The 20,831-nt window shown below is 40.9% G+C and overlaps 2 protein-coding genes across 2 annotated transcripts in view; one reads left to right on the top strand and one right to left on the bottom strand.

Annotated features, from left to right (window-relative positions):
- The window catches only part of cenpp (centromere protein P), a 69,543-nt gene that overhangs the window by 21,811 nt on the left and 26,901 nt on the right, over nucleotides 1–20,831 (bottom strand). The gene's annotated exons all lie outside the window — the stretch shown is intronic.
- Nucleotides 7,842–19,576, top strand: aspn (asporin (LRR class 1)). Its single transcript, XM_089010787.1, has 8 exons — nucleotides 7,842–8,046; nucleotides 11,871–12,119; nucleotides 12,428–12,540; nucleotides 13,997–14,210; nucleotides 16,436–16,546; nucleotides 16,641–16,734; nucleotides 17,893–18,031; nucleotides 18,508–19,576. The coding sequence occupies exons 2-8, from the start codon at nucleotides 11,906–11,908 to the stop codon at nucleotides 18,703–18,705; spliced, it is 1,083 nt and encodes a 360-aa protein (XP_088866913.1). The 5' UTR covers nucleotides 7,842–8,046; nucleotides 11,871–11,905; the 3' UTR covers nucleotides 18,706–19,576.

Here is a 20,831-nt window from a genome sequence, read left to right as displayed (position 1 = left end):
GGGGACAACATCTATTTTGAGGGGGAGTATGTGACAGGTTGTAAATTATCGTATTTCCTATTTTGGTTACATTCGCGTAGTTCTATTGGTTTACAAATGATATATATCGAAAATGTTTATTTAAACATGGAACGCCTGCTTCGGTTAGTGTTTCGTGTCGGACCGATTTAGATCGTTGGACCGGAAATTGTTGTGCACATACGTTTGCATTAGATCGGGGCATTCGAAGTAAACCACTGTTGAGTCAAGACGTATCACATTGCTTGTCTTGTGTTTTTTTCTGGATCCCACAACACCGTATCTCCCTTACTATAGTGGAGAGCGCAACAAAAACGGCAGAAATGGAAGCTTTACGTCCACCCACAGCTCTGCAGCTAACAGGTAACGTGGCTGAAAATTGGAAGAGATTTAAGCAACGTTTTGAACTGTATTTGTCTGCAATTGGAGCTGATGAAAGCCATTCAAAGATGAAAGCATCCATGTTTTTGCACGTTGTGGGAGAGGAAGCTCTAGAGGTCTACAATAACTTCACATTTGATGCTGAGGATGACAAGATGAAGCTGTCAAAAATAATGGAAAAGTTTGAAGCTTACTGCATTCCGAAACGCAATGTGACGTTTGAAAGGCACAGATTCTTCACATGTGTACAGACAGCTGGAGAAACTATTGACCAATATGCAAATGAGCTGAGAAACAGATCAAAGACATGTGAGTTCGGTGGATTAACAGAATCACTGATCAAAGACAGAATAGTGTGTGGCATTACAGACAATAAACTGAGAGAAAGGCTACTCAGAGAATCAGATCTGGACCTGGAAAAAGCCTGAGCACTGTGTAGAGCCGCTGAGACTGTTAATTCACAGGCTAAAGAGTTGCTAAATGATTCTAGCTGCAATGTGGATGCAGTGGAAAGAAATGCACACAGATTCAACAAAAACAAGACTGCTGAGATATGCTGAGATGTGCCATGTGACAAGAGTGTGCCACCAGTGATACATCCATGCAGGAAAGTCCAATTTGCTCTTCAAAATCAGCTAAAATCAGAATTGGACAACATGGAGATTAGGCATGTGATAAAGAAAATTGATGAGCCGACTGACTGGGTGAGTTCCCTTGTTGTCGTGGACAAAAAGAATGGAAAACTCAGAATATGCCTGGATCCCAGAGATCTAAACAGAGCCATCAAGAGAGAACACTTCCAGCTACTCATGGGACGTGTGCTGAGATCCAACTTACCCATCCCGGAAAACCTGCTAAAGACAAAGGAAGGGGAGAAAGTGAGGAAGATCGAAGAACAACAGAAACAAAAACAAAAGTTCTACCATGACAGAGGAACACGGAACCTACCTGAACTACACACCGGTGACCAAGTCCGGTACAAAGACAAAACAGACACATCAGGTCCAACCAAGGTCATATTTTTCAGACAGAGGAAGGTGCTGTTTTAAGAAGAAAACGCCGAGATCTTCTCAAAGAACCAACCATAGCAAGTCAACGAACAGAGACGGTAACGGTTTATTGTTGCAAAAGTTAGAAATACTTTATTCAAGTTTAAGTTTGCTAATTACTGACATAATTAAATTCATTACATTTGTTAAAAGTAAAGAATTCAATTAAGAAAGGGAGCTGTAATGATATGAGCAAATCGTATTTGCATGTTCTACTAGTGATGCCTGGCTTTAGATCAAAGGAGCATGCGCGCTGCTCCAAGTCAGTCTGATGAGAGCCTACGAGAGCCACACATGTCAATTGCCTTCTCCCTCCAACCAACACAGCCGTCCTAATAAAGAACCTCAACTCTATCCAGAAGTTGTATCATTTACCGAACCCGCTTACACAAAGCAACACAAATATAACAAATCAATTGATGTATAATTTAAATATATTATTAAATAAATAATTACATGAATAAATAAATAAATAAATAAATAAATAAATAAATAAATAAATAAAATAACATTAAATAAATAAACTGTGTATTGTGAAAGCGAGCCGTTTTAGGTAGTTCTTAGGTAGCATGGTGCTTATGTTGTCATGGAACACTAAATTGTGTTGGCCTTGAAAAATCCATCAAAACATTGACACTTCATAACCAATAATTATTTATAAAATTATCTTTAACAAATATTTCTGGGGACTTATTGTAAGGACAGAGAGTTTGTGGTTTTAAAAAACTGTGAAGGAATGTTCCTTTTTGACATGCTACCAGGAGACAGAGCATACGAGATCACAAAACAGTGGCTTTTCAAATATGTACATGATGTATGTGATGAAAACGCTCTGACATGTGGAAACATTTTCCTTGTTTTTTTTTTGCAATAAGACAAGGACAGCCAACGGCAGCATATAAAGCGCTGTTCTAATAGCCGTTCGAGTCAGAAGATACAAAAGGAGATCAAATTTGCCAGCATCACATCAGGCTCTCATTAGATGGTGTTTGGGAAAATATCATCCTTTAACCTTGGAATCGGTCACGCGCCAAATAGTCTCCCGAGGTATCAAACTGCTGTGAGTGGAGCCTCAAATCCAACACTTTGTCAACATCATCATTGTTATTATCGCCGTCATCATTGTTGTTGTCGTCACAGTGTCACGGGTGGAGCAAGATTTGCACTCATGATGTAATTATCTACCATCAATCTAAACATACAAGCGTTGACTGCATCAGTCAACTGAACTGAACTTACTGCATGTCAAAGTGAAAGAAAAACAAAAGCAAGAAAAAAAATCAAAACATCACTTTTTCAGAAATATGTATTGTAGACAATGTCGAAACTACTCAGAAAGAAAAATGGAAATCATTACACTTCAGGAAAGACTTCAGCCACAGGAACAGGCGCAAGAGCTAAAATAAAATGTGTAATATTTTCCCCGCAAAAATCCCATTAATTCACCCCATCCCACAGATTTGATTTTTTTTCCTCAGTAACTAATCAAAACCCCCACCGAAAAAAATGAATGAATAAACAAATAAATCTGATATCCAGTTTGGCTCAGTGGTTGTCAAGGTGTCCTTGAGGAAGTTACGAGTGGGTAAATGAGGTAAGAGTGTAAAGTGCTTTGGGAACCTGAGTTATAAAAGCGTTTTCTAAGAGATTTGCCACATTTGCCACAAACAATTTTTGTCACCGTAAAAAAATAAAATAACTAAACAAATAAATAGATACATTAATTATTTAAAAAATGGTTTTCAAATTTTTGCAGGTCACATCACATTCCTGATAATTTTTTTTAGTTCAAAATCAAATGTTTCTGTTTAAAAATTTTATTTTTTTCAGCATTCACGTGCAATTTCTACAGAAATCACATCTACTCACTAATAAAGGCACGCTCCACCTGACACTAATTCCAATTAGAGGAAAACGAAAAACAGCCAGGTAGACTTTTTGCGTGTGTTGCAAATGACGATTCACTTGTGACTCTACGCAGAGACGCCTATGGATTTAGTGGTTTGGCCTTAATTGCTACACAGACTTTAGGATGATGGTAACTTCCAGCACCATCTTCTTAGATGCCCTGCAAAGCTTCACAGGCATTTTGGCAGCCGGTGTAAACTCCCATCATACATTGCTGCCTGGCTCACTAGCGCTTGTCCCATCCTATATGTTCCATGTTGGGTTTCTTCTCACAAACTGCACCATTAACTTAAACATAAAATCAACCCCTGTTCATCTCAGACCCACCCGCAATTGTCACAGTTTGCAAGGTGGTGATGGCGGGTGCGGATCCCAAAAAGCAGGCAGGAGGGAGCAGGAGGTTGTTTGACAAATTGTATTAAAATAAAGTCAGCAGGAACAAAATGTAAAACATCAAAATCATCTGAATGGAAAAAATACAAAGTAACAAAAGAAGACCAAAAGTAAAAGTCCGCCAAAGTTAAACCAACACATACACAATGCATGCAGCAAACAAGCAGCAAACAATGAACCGACACCGGATGGTCGTGCCGGGTGTCCTTTTAAGTGTCAGTGATTAAACGACCAGCACCTGCGAGGCTGCAGGCAGGGCTGACGTCACTATCCGCAATCTGATCGGGACGACCAGCACCTGTGCAGGTGCAGGCGGGGCCGGCAGCGCCCCCCGTTGGTCGCCAACCAGATCATGACAGCAATATACTAGAAGTGAAAAAAAAATGTGAGAGACCATCTCCTATATATTTTCCTTGGAGCCTGTTCTCACTCTCCAAGCGTCGAGAAATGAGAGCTGATCATATAACATCACTTTGAGAAATTGAAAGGAAAGACTGGCAGGCACCTCTTCAACATCTGTTCATTTGATACATATTTAACCAATCATGAAAATAACACAAGAGCAAATCTATGAAGTCTTAAAACACTCAAACTTCCCCCTGCGGATGCTGTGTGTCATCCTGTCACCTCAAGATTTAATATCTGGTTGTTTTTTTTTGTTTTATGTGAGTGAAAAGTGTTTAGGAAGAGGCAGTCACTCAGTTTTGGGGGGGAAAAGAGGGGGGGGACTGAAATGTATTCAGAGCAAAAGGGAACTAGTCAACCATGAAGTCAAGTTGGCGTGCAGATTCCTTGTCGCTGCAAAATCATTGATGTAATGAATTAAGCTAATTGTTTAACTTATTACATCACTTGTGGCTCTGAGACCTTTGAAAAAGAGTTTTGGGGAGATGGAACCATCGTATTTGGCTTTTGTGACGGATTAAACGATTTTCGACTTGCCCGTAAAAGAAACAACAATAACAACAAGAAAAAAATTGTCTTGTTGCAATATTTTGCTACTGCCACCCACATGTTGTTTCTCAGCTGCGCTGTGAAAGCCACACTGCTACATCTGTCAAAGCGATTACGCGAAGGAGTGAGACAACGTCTTGTATAAAGCTCCACAATCCTCTCAAGGACCATTCCAGATGCTCCCTTTCCGAATGCCGAGGTCCTCCTTGGGTACATGACATACTTTGGACCAGTCGCCGGGCCATCGCAGTCGAGGCTTGGATTGAGTGCGAACAGATGCTGTCACTCCGGCCATAGCAATGGCGAATGTGAATCACAATGTACGTCAAGAAGTAACGAGGGAATATTACAAAACACAAGATAGAAAGTAACAGAGCAAAAACCAATCACATAGCAAAAGAGAAGTAAATTTCTCCACTGCGAGACTAATAAAGGCAAATCCAATCCAATCCAAGACAAAGAGCAGTGAATAAGTGCCCGGACATCGGTTGGCACAGAGTCCATTCTACGTCTGTCTGAATGCTCACCAGCAAGGTGATGATAATGAAAGAAATCGTAAAAAAAAAGAAAAGGAAATCCTGAAATTCAATTGGAAAAAATATTGAACATTATCGACCCATTCTCCCAAACATGAAAAATAAGGCACGGAAATCAAGATGAGGCTGTTTTTATGTCAAGCGCAGGTGCAATGTGAGTCTTGAGTGACAACCAGTTCACTGATGGTCAAAAGGGCTCAGAGCCAAGGCAGACATCTTGGAGTCTGCCTTGATCTTGACTGGCTCCCCGTTTGTTTGTTTTTTTGGTTGTATGTGCTTTGCTATTGGCAAAATTTGGAAGTCAAGCAGTGGCACACATTTTCCCATTTTTTTTTCGTAAAAGTGGAAGTTTCATGGAATTGGTTAAGTGGATCTCAAGCTTTTCTCCTGAGATGCTCTCAGATGCCTCGGAAAGTATGACTGCCCCCCAACTCCCCAAGAGAGATGAAAGCAATGCAAAGAAAAAAAGCTGAGCTTCTTCCCTTTTGGCTTCTTCTTCTTGTGAGTGCCAAACCAGGGGCACATGTGCTCCGTCTAGTGACGCCTAAGGGCTGTGCCTCGGGTAAGGCGTAATGGGGGTGGTGGGTGGAGTGGGGAGTGATTATATTCCAGCTGGCCTCAGCAGAAAAGAGAGGTACATAATCAAGGGGGATGGAAATAGGAAAACAGGGGCATGTGAGGTGCAGACGAAAGACGAGCCGCTTTGCTTGCTTTTTTGTACCCCCCCCCCCCCCCTTTAAGCATCAAATGTACAGATGTGTGGCGTGGTTGAACAATGTACAGCTGAACGATTTAGTGACATACAATGCGGCTGACATTTTTGGCACTGTTCAGATTCAATTCTGTGTATGGACCAGATCCATAGTCTCTATTTCAGACTGCTATCATACAGCCGGTTAAACGATATTTGTGATCACGTTATGTGAGTAATATATAGGAACTATAATTGCTATAATGTTTTTGGATATATAAAATAGGACTGACTGTCATGCTTATTTTCATTTTCACATATGTGTATACGTTTAGACAATACCTATGGTATGTATAGACCTGGTGTCGGCAACCCAAAATATTGAAAGAGCCATATTGGACCAAAACCACAAAAATAAATAAACAAATAAATAAATAAATAAATAAATAAATAATACATTTTATGTCAAGCACCTTTCAAAGCGCTCATGGACACATTACAGTCACAGACAAGCAGAGATACAATCATAAATAAAATAGTTAGAAATAGAAACAAGAGATAAAGCTACATAGAAAATGCAATTTTAAATAGGTGGGTTTTGAGATGGGATTTGAAGGTGGGAAGGGAATAAATATCAAAGCCGCAAAAAAAAATAATGAAAGCCTTGCACGAGTCTTGTAATGAAGGCAACACACGCTTTATCTCTATTAGCTATCGATGAAAAGGTTTCTTCAGCAGTCATCTGTACTTCTTTGAACGTGTCGGACGTTTTGCTTCTCATCTAAGAGGCTTCGTCAGCGAACTAAGATTTTGCTGGTAGCATTACTTCTATTGTCCTGACTGATTATGGTCTATGACTGGCCTGATTTCCCCATTTGCTCCGGTATCACCTCATCAGCATAACTCAGCCTATGTGGTAACGATCAAAGAAGTGTGTTGTAAGCAGGATCCAAATTAAACCTCACACCACCATGGTGATTTAGTGAAGGGTTTTGCTGTTTGATAAAAATAGCTTCTTTTACTATCCTTTCAAATCATCTATTTTCTTTCGCGAAGATTGCTCCCCCCGACCTGAGAGCAGGGACCGATCATAGCAGAGGACTGGCACCGCCACCTCTGGACAGTAGGGATATATATATAGGGCCAGGGCTACCAGCAAAAATTTAGTTCGCAGACAAAGCCCCTTGGATGAGAAGCAAAACGTCCGACACCTTCAAAGAAGTCCAGATGACGGCTGAAGAAACCTTTTCATCGATGGACCACTCCTGTATGACTGAGAGCTTACACAGACCGATATTAGCTATATTAGCCGACGAGCAAAATGACCAAGTTGACTATAAATACACAATAAGCCTTTATGATTAAATGTTTCTTCCCTTAATAATGTTTGTCATGTTTGTTCTCCTACAGAAACCAGATTAAAACCACAAATATATTTAGCCCCACCCACATCTTTTTCCATTTTTAAGCATTTTTGTAAACACTCCAAGGAAGCCACGAGTGTTGCTGACCCCTGTTATTTGCTGATACTGTACATTTATCGGACTTTTATTTGAGGTTATTTGTGTTCAGGCAATCATTTAGATTCTTTAAAAAAATGTATTGTAATTATGTATGTGGATAGTTTTAGATTTGTTGTGTGCCTTTTGGGTTTTGCCATGTCCTGCTAATGAAGGTTCATTCAATATTATTCTTTGATAGCCATTTCTTTGTTTGTTTGCTTATCAAAATGACTGAAACAAAACAAATAGTTTCATGGTATGTTCAAGCAACTTTTATGCTGACAACCCCGAGACGGTGGAAGTAGGAGCGCCACCAGCGGCCTTTTTAGTTTAATGCGCAAACTAGCTTGGCAAAGCTTCAAAAGGGCAGCTCATATCCTCAGATGCCAGAAAAGCTCTGGTGTCGGAGTGAGGAGACCACAGCTCGAAGCAGTGGGGGTGTTCTCCAAGTTTTTTTTCTTTTTTTTTTTTGTCCTTGCTGCTGAGACAAGGGGGGATGCTGTTCTCTGCGCTGACTTGGGCTGCATCCCTTCGTCGTGTGTAGCGGAAAGTGTGCTGCTGCTGCGCTCACTGCCTGGGCTTTAATCGAGAACAAAAAGCCACTGAGGGATAAGGTAGGATGACGACTGCTGTGGTCTTTCATGACATTTTGAAGTGTGGTTTGTACTGAATTGCAGTACAACGGAGGACAAATTCGCCTGAAAACTAGTAGCCTTGATTTGATGAGTTGTTCGAACCAACTTAACTCAATCTACAACATGAGCGAGTTGGACGTTTGGAGATGCAGATAAATGCCTCCATTGGATTTGAGCCATTTCGTGGACTTAACAAGGAAATAATTGGCCATGACAGGAATTGGGTGGTGGTTGTGGCGGCTTCAAACTGTTCCAAGTCAGAATGCATTAAAGCCGATGACCTGGAGTTGTTATTTAGGTTGAAGTGTTTCATGAGGTCACGGACCCAACATGTTCACACGCACTTAAAAGCGAGTTTTAGTTGATTTCTTATTTTGGCTTGTTTAATTGTGTACACCCTGCCAAAAAAAAATCTTTCGAGAATACAATCAGCACAACATGATGAATTCCTCGATGAATTAAATCATGAAAAAACAAGCTCGCTTAGCCTAATAACTTCTGAAAGTTTCTCAAAACATGGTACACAACCTGTTTTTGGTCCCGAGGAACCTCAAAATGGTCTGGCTGTTAGATGTTATTGTCATTTGTTGCAAACATTTAATAAAAATGTTCCCATTAATGAGGAAGGAAAATTGATTTTGAAGTTGTCTTGGTCGGAGCTCATAACTAATTTCCTGAAAATGGCGTCGTTTGTAAAAATTAAAGTGAGCCGAATGATAAAAAAATCACCACTTTTTGAATATTTGCTTGCCATTCGAACCCAAATTTCCTTGGGAATTTCCATAAATGTGTGAGTGCTTTGCATTTTTGAGGGATCGGAATGGATGCCTAAAAGAACAAAAGTCTAAAAGAACAGTATTTATCGACGATGACAAAATACTGTTTTTTTAATCCAGTCAAAATCAAAATCAAAGATGTTTCGGACAATTTACGAGTTGTTCAAGATAAAATAGTTCCTCATCGGTGGTGACCAGGTTTTATTCATTGGTCCCATCTTGCTAACTTTTTTAATAGCCTCGTCTTAGAGTTGACACTACATGTTAAAAAAGAAAATCGAAGGAAAATACAATAAAAAATTGAACTCTGATTATCTATTTGGATTCCTTGGGTATTTCAGACAATTTCAAAGATATTCAAAGTTGTATGGGTTGAGATCAATTTGTGGTGGTAGTTTTTATTGATTGGTCCTTTTTTGAGGCAAGAGAAAGCAGATAAACAAAGGAAAATGCAACCAGATGCAAACATAGACTTGAGGATGTTTTTATGACTCTTTTTAAACCAAATTTTCCTTGGATTTTTTTAAGGTATCAAGTATCAAGTATATAGGTTTTTTTAGGGCTTCACCTGTTCTGTTTGTCCAACAGTTTCGAGATGTTCAAATTCCAAGGTTTGTAAATTTGTGGCAGTAACAGTATTTTATTGATTTGCCCTTTTGGAGCCATGGGAAAGACGACTGATTATACAGCCTTGACTGGAGGCAGTGTTTTTGTCAATTTCTGGCATCGCGTTTTCTTTTTGGGCCTCCAACTATCCAAAAATATTAATGTTGTTCTGACTGAGCGACGCTGGTCTGCATGGATCCTACAGAACAGTATGTATACCCACAGTGGGATAGCGATGGGTCGCTATTTTCCTGAAACAGCAGCAGCAGCACATTCTTGTGGCCAGACCCAACCAACACTCGGCAGCCCAGAGAATCCAATAAGATTAGCGCAGACGCGGCGAGCAGACAATGTCAGGGTCTCAGCGGGCGGCGAGGGGAGTCCCATAAATCACCCCCGCCGCGAATAGGTAGTGGCATGGCAAACATTTGCCTTGGCTGCCGGGAGCACTCATTTCCAAACGGAGTCCTTCGACATGGATGGAAACAATGACAATGACGTTTACTTGCGTTGACCTGGCTGCACAGCATCACTTTTGGTGCAATACTCAAACTAAACATGGCAAGAGCGAGCTGCTAATCAGGAATCATAAAACAAATAACAGTCCCAGCGCCAAGGTTAACGAAATCAAGTGGGGTAAAAAATGTGTTTGCGTGACCGCATGCAGTAGATTCAACGGGACACGATCAAGGCAACAGAGGCGGGGCGAGTCTCAGGTCACATGACTAAGTCACACTTGATTTATATTGTTTGTGTGTTAAATAGCTTATCTGTAGAACACATGTGGCATTACTCTACCCAATTGTCACTCCCTCCTCAATATAACCCCACTTTCAGTTGCAGCTGTTTAGTCAACATCTCTGTCTCCAAAGTTCAAACTGCTTTGAAGCGCTTCGACAAAACAACACAACAAAATAATTCACAAATTCATGCCATTCATCCCAATATCCCCATTTCAACTCATTCGCTGCCATTGCTGAATTTATTCGGGAATTTAAAAGTGTGACATGGAGCACTATTCCCGAATTTGTTCGGGTTTTGGTTTCTCTTGCGGGGGTGCCAATCAAGTGCTGGTCAGACCTCTGGCAGTGTTTTTTTGCCTTTCACGAGGGGGCAGCTTTTGCCTTTTGTCCATCTTAGCGCATTGTTCCAGCTTCAGCTGTTGTTATATAAAACAATGTATGTATTGTATTTCGTACAGCCACTCCCATTTCAAGCTCAGTTAACTCCCGACCCATATAATTTTGGATTTAACTCCTTTTTTTTGATGAAAGAAGAGAGTCAAGGGTTTCTAACATTGTATTGAATGTTTATGCAGTCCTAGAACTTTATATTCTGTGGGTCCTGCAATTTGAGTGAACATGACAAAAACCAGGGCACTGGTGTGGACACATACAGTAAAGTCTCGTTATATCGATATCGGTTATATCGATAGTACCGCTTATTACGATACTATTTCTATGAACGCAAGGAGAAAATTACATGCGCGCAGGGTCGGATATATCGATAGTCCCGGTTATATCGATGTTTTCGGACTCCCGTGAATATCGATATAACGAGACTTTACTGTATTTGCAAATCATCTGGCAGTGAATGAGTTAAAAAGTTAGCAAGGGAACATGAAATGATTGCCACACCCGGTGTTAGCTTGCTTATTTTAGTATTAATTTTTTTGCTCTGCTGTCTCCTGACAGGTCGCCACTGCAAACGCAGGTAAAAATAAAGGATTCCATAAAAGAGTCACGTTTTAGGACATGCTAGGTTGAAACGATAAAAGACTCAGCCTGACTTTGACTTGAACTACCTGACTTTACGAATCATGAAGTAACATCTGAAAATAGTTACATTTTATCGTCACTTTTTAAAGTTTGACTCGCTTGTATGTAGCTTGTGGCATCGCTTAGACCTTTGAAAGGCCAGATTTAAGGATGCTGAAAGCCTGTATTGGGTTGAATTTGTGGAAGTGTTAACGGCTTCTAAATGGGGTTATAGCTTGGAATACGAATTTTAGGGATTGAGTAACTCCCATCCTGTTGAATTTGTGGCATTGCTTTCGGTTGTAGATTTAAGGATTCTGTCCTTTTTTTGTCATGCTGTTCAATATGTGGAAACATTAAGATCTCCGAACTGCACATTTAAGAATGAAGTCATGCGTATCATGTTCCATTTTGGCATTGGTTCGACTTTTGAGATGTGGATTTGTGCTATATTTGTTTTTCTATTCAGGCCTTCGAACTGCTTGGTTGAATGAGTCAGTAACTTGTACCAACTTGTACTGTTAGGTATTATGTGGCTTATATTGGGTTGTTACCATGTAAGAAGCCAACAGATGCCTTTTTTGGGTGCTTGGTGAATATGAACTGCAGCTCGAATGTCAAGGTAAACAAAGATTCATTTGTTATGTTGTTTCCTTCCGGCCAGGCTAAGATAACACTAATTGCTGTTCCGGCTGCACCATGAGGGTGGTCCTTCTGCTCTGTATGCTGACGCTGGGCAGCAGCAAACACTACCAGCACGTCAACGTCATGGACATCATGAGAAACTACGACGTCATGATGGCCGATTCAGAGGATGACAACGATGACAATAATAACTATGACGACGATCAATACGACAACTGTCCCTTGGGCTGCCATTGTTCGCCCAGAGTAGTACAGTGCTCCGATCAAGGTAAGGATGCATGTGTGTGTGTGTGTGTGTGTGTGTGTGTGTGTGTGTGCGTGTGCGTGCGTGTGTGCGTGTGTGTGCGTGTGTGTGTGTGTGTGTGTGTGTACACATAAAAGCCAAAAGTTATTTACATTGAAAACCTCTAATCGGTGGCTTCCCGTACCCAACGTTGATTTGGGAGCTGTGAGTCACCACCATTTGAAGCAAATATAAAACAATTACTGAAATGATCATGTGGAATTCAAGGAAAAAGACAAAAAGTTCCACTCTTCCCAAAATATATCATACATTGAATGTAACGACACCGACAGGTCTGATCAGCGTACCGGCCAAGCTTCCGAGTGACATCCTGATGGTCGATCTCCAAAACAACGACATCACCCAGATCAAGGAAAACGACTTTAAAGGCTTGGACAAGCTTTATGTGAGAGCAAAATACAACTTCTTCTTTTCCTTTCGGTTTTTCCCTGCAAGAGGTCGCCACAGCGAATCAGTGTCCTCCATTTTCAGAGGTTTGATTCGCATGTTTGTTTTGGCCAAGCTTTTACGTCGTATGCCCTTCCTGACCCAACCCTCTGTATTTTTCTGGGCTTGGGACCGGCACAATAAGACACTGGCTTGTGTCCGCTTGTGGCTACGAACGTCGACCACAAAATGGTCATCGGCACAGCAGCATTCAAAGAAAACAAAACTATACTCACAAATTCTGCTGAGAGCAAAACACAACACACGCATTATTGTGCGTCCCTGCTTATAGCGCTTGTACTGGTCTGTTCTTTTGTCTTCATTACCTATAAGACAATTCAAGTGTCTCACTAGTATGTGCCCTCGTGGTTTTATTTGTGAGCGGAATTGCCGTACAAGCTGGAATGTGCGCAAACGGCTTTCCAGAGAAACACTTCGTGAATTGGGGAAAAAAAAGCATTTGAAAAGGTTTGGTGGCTCTGTCGGAAGAGAAGCTAAATGAGTCACATCTCCCATACAGGGTGTGGGGGGACACCTGGCAATATTTCGGCTTTGAGTCATGCCGATTGTATCGATGCACACATGTTTTGTTTATGGAGTGGTTCGAGTAATTAGTAGTTCCACTCATGAGCTGGCGTAGAAAAAACAAACAAACCGTGGTGGCCACCCGTGGGCTCGAGGCACAAGTACCGTTTCCTTTCTCGTGTTTTCTTTGGAGTTGGACAAAGGATCTGACCGGTTTGGCCACGAATACGGATGGATACAAATGTGATCACCAATTCGCTGGGGGTGGGAATTAATAGTGGTTCAAAAAAGGATATTTAGGGGACCAACGCAAATCAACTTATCTCACTCAATGTCAAATGGGAACCAATCCTGGATGCTATCTGCCTTGAATTAGATGCCAGATAATTAGATGCGTGACCATTTCTGAGGAACTACTTTCGACACCGCTGAGTGCCGATACGCAAAATTTACAATACATGTATTTTTTTAAAAAAGGCTCCTATACTACACACTGATACCAATTGGCCAGTCTGACAGATTCCCTACAATGGAGGTTCTTAAATTTGTTCTTAAATTGTACGCTTCTGACAGCAGACTGTAACGTTCTTCTTTGTCTCTTATTTACACCATATATTCTTTTCATATAGTGTCCTAAAGTCCGGAATGCAATGCCACAAAATTGAAAGGAATGAAATGAAAAACTCTCGCACAGGTCACGCCACTCTGACTGTCATCTAGATTTTTTAGGTCAGCTTTAACCACTCAAATGGGAAAATATGTAGGGACAAATGATGTAGAGTGTCTCAAAGGACTGAACTGCGGAGACCAGAGTCTATTGTTAAGAGGTTAACCCCAATTGATAGATTTCTTTTTGATTGGTTGATGGGATGCGCTTTCTTCCACAACAGGGCCTGTTCCTGATCAACAATCGGATCTCTAAGATCCACCCAGATGCCTTCAAGAATATGAACCGCCTGCGTCTTCTCTACCTTTCCTACAACTATCTGACGGAAATACCGGCCAATCTGCCTCCCAACATCATCGAGCTGCGCTTCCACGAAAACAAAATCAACAGGATCCAAAGGGACGCCTTGAAAGGCCTCAAGAAGCTCCATGTACTCGGTAGGGATCCACAAATAAACAAACATCTAATTGTTGTTTTCACACATGGCCCAGAGGACCACGGAACCGTAGCCACTGTATCGATGAGAAGGTTTCTTCAGCCGTCATCTGTACAAATTTGAAGGTTTCGGACGTTTCGCCTAAAAGCTAGCAACCACTCATTTGACGACAATGAGGTTAAAATCTTAGCGAAAGAACATAGATGGTTTGAAAGGGGGGTAGAAGAAGCGATTCTTATAAAACAACAAAATCCTTCATTAAACCGGTCTGGTGGGGTGAGGTTCAATTTGGATCGTTCATACAATAGCCTGCTTAGGCAAAACAGGTTAGGCAACATTCGTAATGCTGATGAGGTGATACCGGTGGGAGTGGGGGAAATGGGCCAGTCGTTAGTCAGGAATGTAGGAACAATCAGTGGGGCCACAGCGAGTGGTCCTCTGCTCCCCCCAACCTGAGAGTAGGGACCTATCATAGCTGTGTCCGGCGCCGCCATGGCTGGACATTAGGGATATATAAATAGGGCCGATACGACCAGTCAGACTTTAGTTCGCTGACGAAGCCTCTTGGATAGGAGGCGAAATGTCCGAAACCTTCAAATTTGTACAGATGACGGCTGAAGAAACCTTCTCATCTCACTCCTGTACGACTGAGAGTTTACACAGACGTAGCCACTGTAGTTTGAGATGTTTCCCTTCTCAGTGTACCGGATTAAAATGAGCATTCTTCTGCTGATCAGTAAATAGTAGAAAAAGATAGAAACAATAATAATAATAATACATTTTATTTCAAGTGCCTTTTAAAGGTATCAAGGACACTTTACAGTCACAGAAAAGCATAGATACAATAATAAATAAAATACAACCTTGCCCCTCTTCTTTCTGATGGTAAAGAAAAACATATTTGCTTGGTCAACTTTGTCTGAGCATTCTGTTTTGGTGCCACAAAAAATAAATAACCCCAACTCCGTCCCTCCAAGTCTGTGTCACTAACTTTCAAGCAGCACAGGAAATGAAGGCCTTGTTACGCCTCTGATATACTGCAGAGATTTCGGGGTTATCTTAGTCCTTGTATTCGGCGTCTGTGTCATTCATTTGAAAGCATTGGCATGAACAATAGGCGAAAAAATGCCTTCGCTCATAAATTACCGGAGAGCGGTTTTCCAAAGGATTTTGTAGGATGGTTGGTTTTCAGTTAAGATGATACATTGAAATAAAAAAGGGGGCGGTGGGTTGACTAAACCCTAAGCATAAAAAGATCAGTGGTATTTTAACAGATGTCAAAGCATCAAAAACATCAAAGCATCAAAAACAGATGCACTTTGTTGTTTTTTTGTGTAGTGTGCTCAAACCTGGCAAGCCGCCAGGATGCGATCGTGGCGAGTATTGAGGCCACCTCATGAATCAAATACTGTATCATGGAAAAAGATCAGAAAATCTGCAGATTATGTTTTTGATCGTATTGAGGGATGAAAAAAAGAATGGAAACAAGGTTAAAATAACTCTAATTATTAATATGAGTTTACAACTAATATGAGCTAGCAACTAACAAACAGATTTTGATTGTCTTAAGTGCGATTGTATGTTTTGAATCAAGAAAGTCGTACAATTTGACTTTTACAACGGGTGATGAATCGATTATTCTGACATTGAAGTAACGATTAACAAACATAATTATTGACTGATTTAAAAACAAAAAAAAAAAGAAAATCTGGTGTTGACACGTGACAGATTGGGAAACTCTATGCCTGTGAGTATTATCACAAAAAAATCCCCTGGAATGCAAATTTGTGATAGCCCGTCAATGAGGCTAGCATGTATAAAATACATCCATTCATCCATTTCTGATCAGCTTTATCCCCACAAGGGTTGCGGTGGGTTGTCTGAGCCTATCCCATCTGAAGTAGGCAAGGCGTACCCCAAACAGGTTGCTAGCTAATCGCAGCGTACATATTCATGATTTTTGCCATCGCAAATTGGGCCCTGAAGGTTAGGACTTGAGACTTACTTGAGTCAACATCAATCAAAAAAGTGTCTCGACCAGAAGTCACCAGTCATGATCAAAACGCAGCAGAATAATGAATTCCTTCTTATTAGTGGGCACACATTTGTACCATTTTGACAGTACAAAAATGTTATTTTAGAATATATGTAGATGAGGATGGATGTGTGTGTGGAAGACATCTTATATTTTTCTGGACTCACTTGTGACTTGTTGCGCTGAAACAGAGTTGGGCGCCAACCCCCTGGCTAACAGCGGCATCGAGCTGGGAGCCTTCAATGGCCTTGCCACGCTCTATGTGGGGATGTCCGAGAGCAGGCTGACGGCCGTGCCCAAAGGTACCACCTCTGCGGTGCCACTAATTCAAACGAATAAATGGTTGAGTTCCAATTCCCCTCTGTCTCTTTTATTATTATTTTTCCACCCCTTCAGACCTGCCCTCCTCCATCACAGAACTCAACCTGGATTACAACAAGATCTTCAAGGTTGAAGTGGAAGACTTCATCAGATATAAAAATCTGCAAAGGTGAAAAGTTTCCCCTAAAATAATTTATATACTATATGGTAAATTATAAAAAAATAGTTGCACTGCAAGCAAAGTCCAATTCAAAACAACATGGTTGACCTCTAAGCAATGTCGATCCCACCATAGGAAACATGTAAATAAAATCAGCAAATCGAGACCATTGGCATCATAAACCCTTGATTAACTCGACAGGCAAATTGTTTTTTTCAGCTGTGAAATGAAAATATGAGAAAGAGGAAACCGCTCGCTCTACTCGGCCACAAAGACACATTTGTTGCAGAGGCCAAAATCGGATCGAATGCCTTTTAAGCCAATGAAATTGAGCATTCAAATAAAAATCAAAATGCGAAAATCCCTTTGTGCAATAAATTGGATTTTTATACTACTTAACATGTAATTATAAGATTTTTGCATTGTATCTAACTTTATTTTTCTTTTTGAAAAGAGTCCGGCATTGCCATGTCTGGACAGTAGGGATATATATATAGGGCCTAAACTACCAGTAAGGCTTTAGTTTGCTGACGAAGTTTATTGGATAAGAAGCGAAACGACTGAGAGTTTACACAGACGTTTTTCTTTTTGAAATAAACATTTACATTTGGGATTTTTATATTCATGTATATATCATGTATATTAACTTATTCACTGCCATATGATGTGCAAATATGTGTCCACTCCAGTGCCAGGGTCTTTGTCATTTTCATTCAAATTGCAGGACCCCCCTCCCCACACACACACAAGAGCCAAAACGCGAACAAATTCGGGAATGGCGCTGCACTTCATATTTTCAATTCCCGAATAAATTCAGGAATGTCATTGAATGAGTTAATTGAATAGAAATCAATACATATTTATTATTTTATTTTTATATTTATTTATGGAATTTTGAATGGGTTAAATTATTTTTCTTGCCTTTATTTGTTTTATTTTATTTCCAATGTTTCAAAGAATTTTTCAGATGAATCTCATTTACTGCCTCCTATTTACGGGATAGGACCTTTCATTGTGGAATGACATTTGACATTTCTTGATTGACTGACTTGAAAATGTGTCCAAAAAGCGTTCTGCTGAATGTGACAACAGGGAAACAAAATTGGACCATGTCAAAGTGCGTCCGATTGGCTGATGTGTATAAACATGTTGTGTTGGCGTCGGCAGACTGAGCCTGAGCTTCAACCAAATCCGCTTTGTGGAGAACGGCAGTCTGGCCAACATCCCCAACATTCGTGAGATCCACCTGGACAATAACAGTCTGAAAAAAGTACCGGCGGGGTTCAGCTCTCTGCGCTACCTTCAGGTGATCCATTGTATTCACCCACACATAAATTCCAGCATTGATTTGCATTTTGTCACTTTCAGAAATTGCTGTGTGTATAGGTTTTATGGAATATTCACTTTATTAAATGGCCTTACCTCATTGAGTGTTTTTCATCAAATTAGGTGGCGCTCCAAGCACAACTTTGCTCTCAGGGTGCCTTCTGATTTATTTTATTTTTTTAACAGTCTCAGAAGCTTTTGTTTTCAATGACTAATTCCTGCAATTTCTGTAAAAATCTCGTGCTAAGCCATTACACCTCTGAAAAAGACAAGCAACTGTGAAAGGCTTCCTTGCAAGAGCAAATATTATTGTGGCACTTTGCGGAAAAAACGAATGTCGAACTTTCCAGTTTTATAAGCAGCTGTCATCTTTTTTTCCCGCTCTGGGATGAATTTCCCGCTCAGACATTGGAGTGATTGCAAAAATTGTTCCAAAATCTCCGTCTGTCTGTCCAGGTGATTTTCCTCCACGCCAACAAAATCACCAGCGTGGGCGTCAACGACTTCTGCCCCATTCGATTCAGCGAGAAAAAGAACTTGTACAGCGGCATCAGCCTGTTTGCCAACCCCGTCAAGTATTGGGACATCCACCCCGCCACATTCCGATGCGTGGGCGGACGGCGGGGTGTTCAGCTCGGAAATTTCCGTAAGTGATGGACAACGAGCTAAGCGACCGTCAGCCAAACAGGGGAGAGCCGGAAATTATCCCGAATTAATCAAAATTCTCATACTCAGAAGTGACTCGAATGTGAAATTTTCACATTATAAGTGACTGCATCAATCCTGATAACAGTGGCAGAGACAACCAAAAATAAATGCTTTTTTGGCGTTTTCTGGGTAATTTAGGAGTCTTGACTCTGAAAATTACACCAGTTTCTCTGAAGTAGCTCTTGTTTTTGAGATATCGCGTCTAGGTTGATTTTGCATAGTTAGCTACATTTGCGTTGCCCAAAGACCACAAAAAGCAAAACCACCACCAAACTTTATGATCCCTCGAACATTGCATGCTTAAAAATATGCTAACGTTGACTCTGTATGCAGCCTTGGAACAACAAAGAACATTTATCTTTATCTTTCATTTGGTTTTTCGTCAATGTCAATTGCGGTCATTGCAAAGTCCAAATCTTCCATTTTGAAGAAGTGTTCATTCCAGCAAAGTTCTGTCATCACTTCAGGGGGATATTGGCCAAATTTTGTGCGATAACACAAGAATAAATGGCCCCAAAAGACCGAGCATGTTCCCCCCTTTTGTCTTGAAATGTTTTATATGCATGTTGAATCGTTTCCCAAATGTCGTCTTTGCCACCAAAAAACAAAAACAGAAGTATCCTCAGCAGGGCTGTGGATGAACCAATTGTCACAAACGTCTCATGCAGGTTGAGCCCAAATGTGACCCATGTCCCCGATTTGGAAGAAACCGATAATTGCACAAGAATTCACGGCAAGTTATTTTCATTTGTCCTCTCCTCTCACTGTGCTATATTTATTGAGTATGTTTTCAAATAAACCTGGAACACCTCCCCAATCCTGTTTACTGTTGTTATTCGGGCTCTTTAGCACCGAGTGTCAAATGTATGGACATTGGACAAGAATTGGACTGGCGGGTGGAGAGAAATGGATCCAAATCCAACCTGAGAACACATTCAGTGTAATTTTTCCTAAATAAGTAACTGCTGTTACAAAATGTGTCCAGTGGTTGGGGGACAGGGTCAACCACTTGCATGCAATTCTGAAAATGGCCACATGTCAGGATTTGATGCCTGATATTTTTCGGTCAGAAGCAATTTCAAATTGCTCATCTGATTTCCAACCAGATAATCATTGAAAACGTTTTTTTTTTAAACTCATTTACTGCCAGACACGTACAAAAATGTGTCCACTCCAGTGCCAGGGTTTTTGTCATTGTCACTCAATATACATCCATCCATCCATCCATTTTCCGTACCGCTTATTCCTCATTAGGGTCACGGGGGGTGCTGGAGCCTATCTCAGCCTATCTCGGCACGAGGCGGGGGACACCGTGAATTGGTTGCCAGCCAATCGCAGGGCACACAAAGACGTACAACAGTCACTCTCTCACACACACACACACACACACACACACACACCTAGGGACAATTTGGAGTGGTCAATCGGCCTCAATATACATATTGCTTTATATCAGGGGTCGGGAACCTATGGCTCGCGAGCCATATATGGCTCTTTTGATGATTGCATATGGCTCGCCGATAAATCTAAATACATATTCTCGCTTTTTTCTGTTCATTTTCTGTTGGGGCGGCGGTTGGCGGAAAGCGCAATTTTGATTGGCTGACACAAACAAGAAAACCATATTTTCTGTTTGGGTTCCAAGGAAAGATGAATCGGTGGGTTGATCAGATATTGTAGATCTCTCTCCTCCGATTAAAAAAAATACTCCCAAGCCTATACTCATGAGGAATGTAATTTGAACTACAAGCAATTGTGATTGCTGGAGTAATGCCCCCCTCTGCTGGTTACAGTCAACTAGTTTAGACTTGACTGGCATTATGTTATCGATTCTAGTGATTGATTAATTCCATCCACCTTGTTGTTGCATTTGCAAGTCGAGATAAATAAAACATGACCAAGGCTGGCTCTCGTTCTACTGCTAATTATCTAGTTGATGATATGACTGATATGAAAACCAAAAAATAATAGAAATGATTTTCGACCCACCAGCAGATGTCAGTGCCCGCTATAATGTCTGCGATGTTCAAGATTTGCACTGCCAGACGTGCAAAAATGTGTCTACTCCAGTG

This window comes from Hippocampus bargibanti, linkage group LG12, assembly GCF_051943395.1.
Source record: "Hippocampus bargibanti isolate YZ-2025 linkage group LG12, ASM5194339v1, whole genome shotgun sequence".
NCBI lineage: Eukaryota > Metazoa > Chordata > Actinopteri > Syngnathiformes > Syngnathidae > Hippocampus > Hippocampus bargibanti.
Note: the sequence above shows the minus strand (reverse complement) of the source record. Positions and strands in the feature narration are given on the sequence as shown.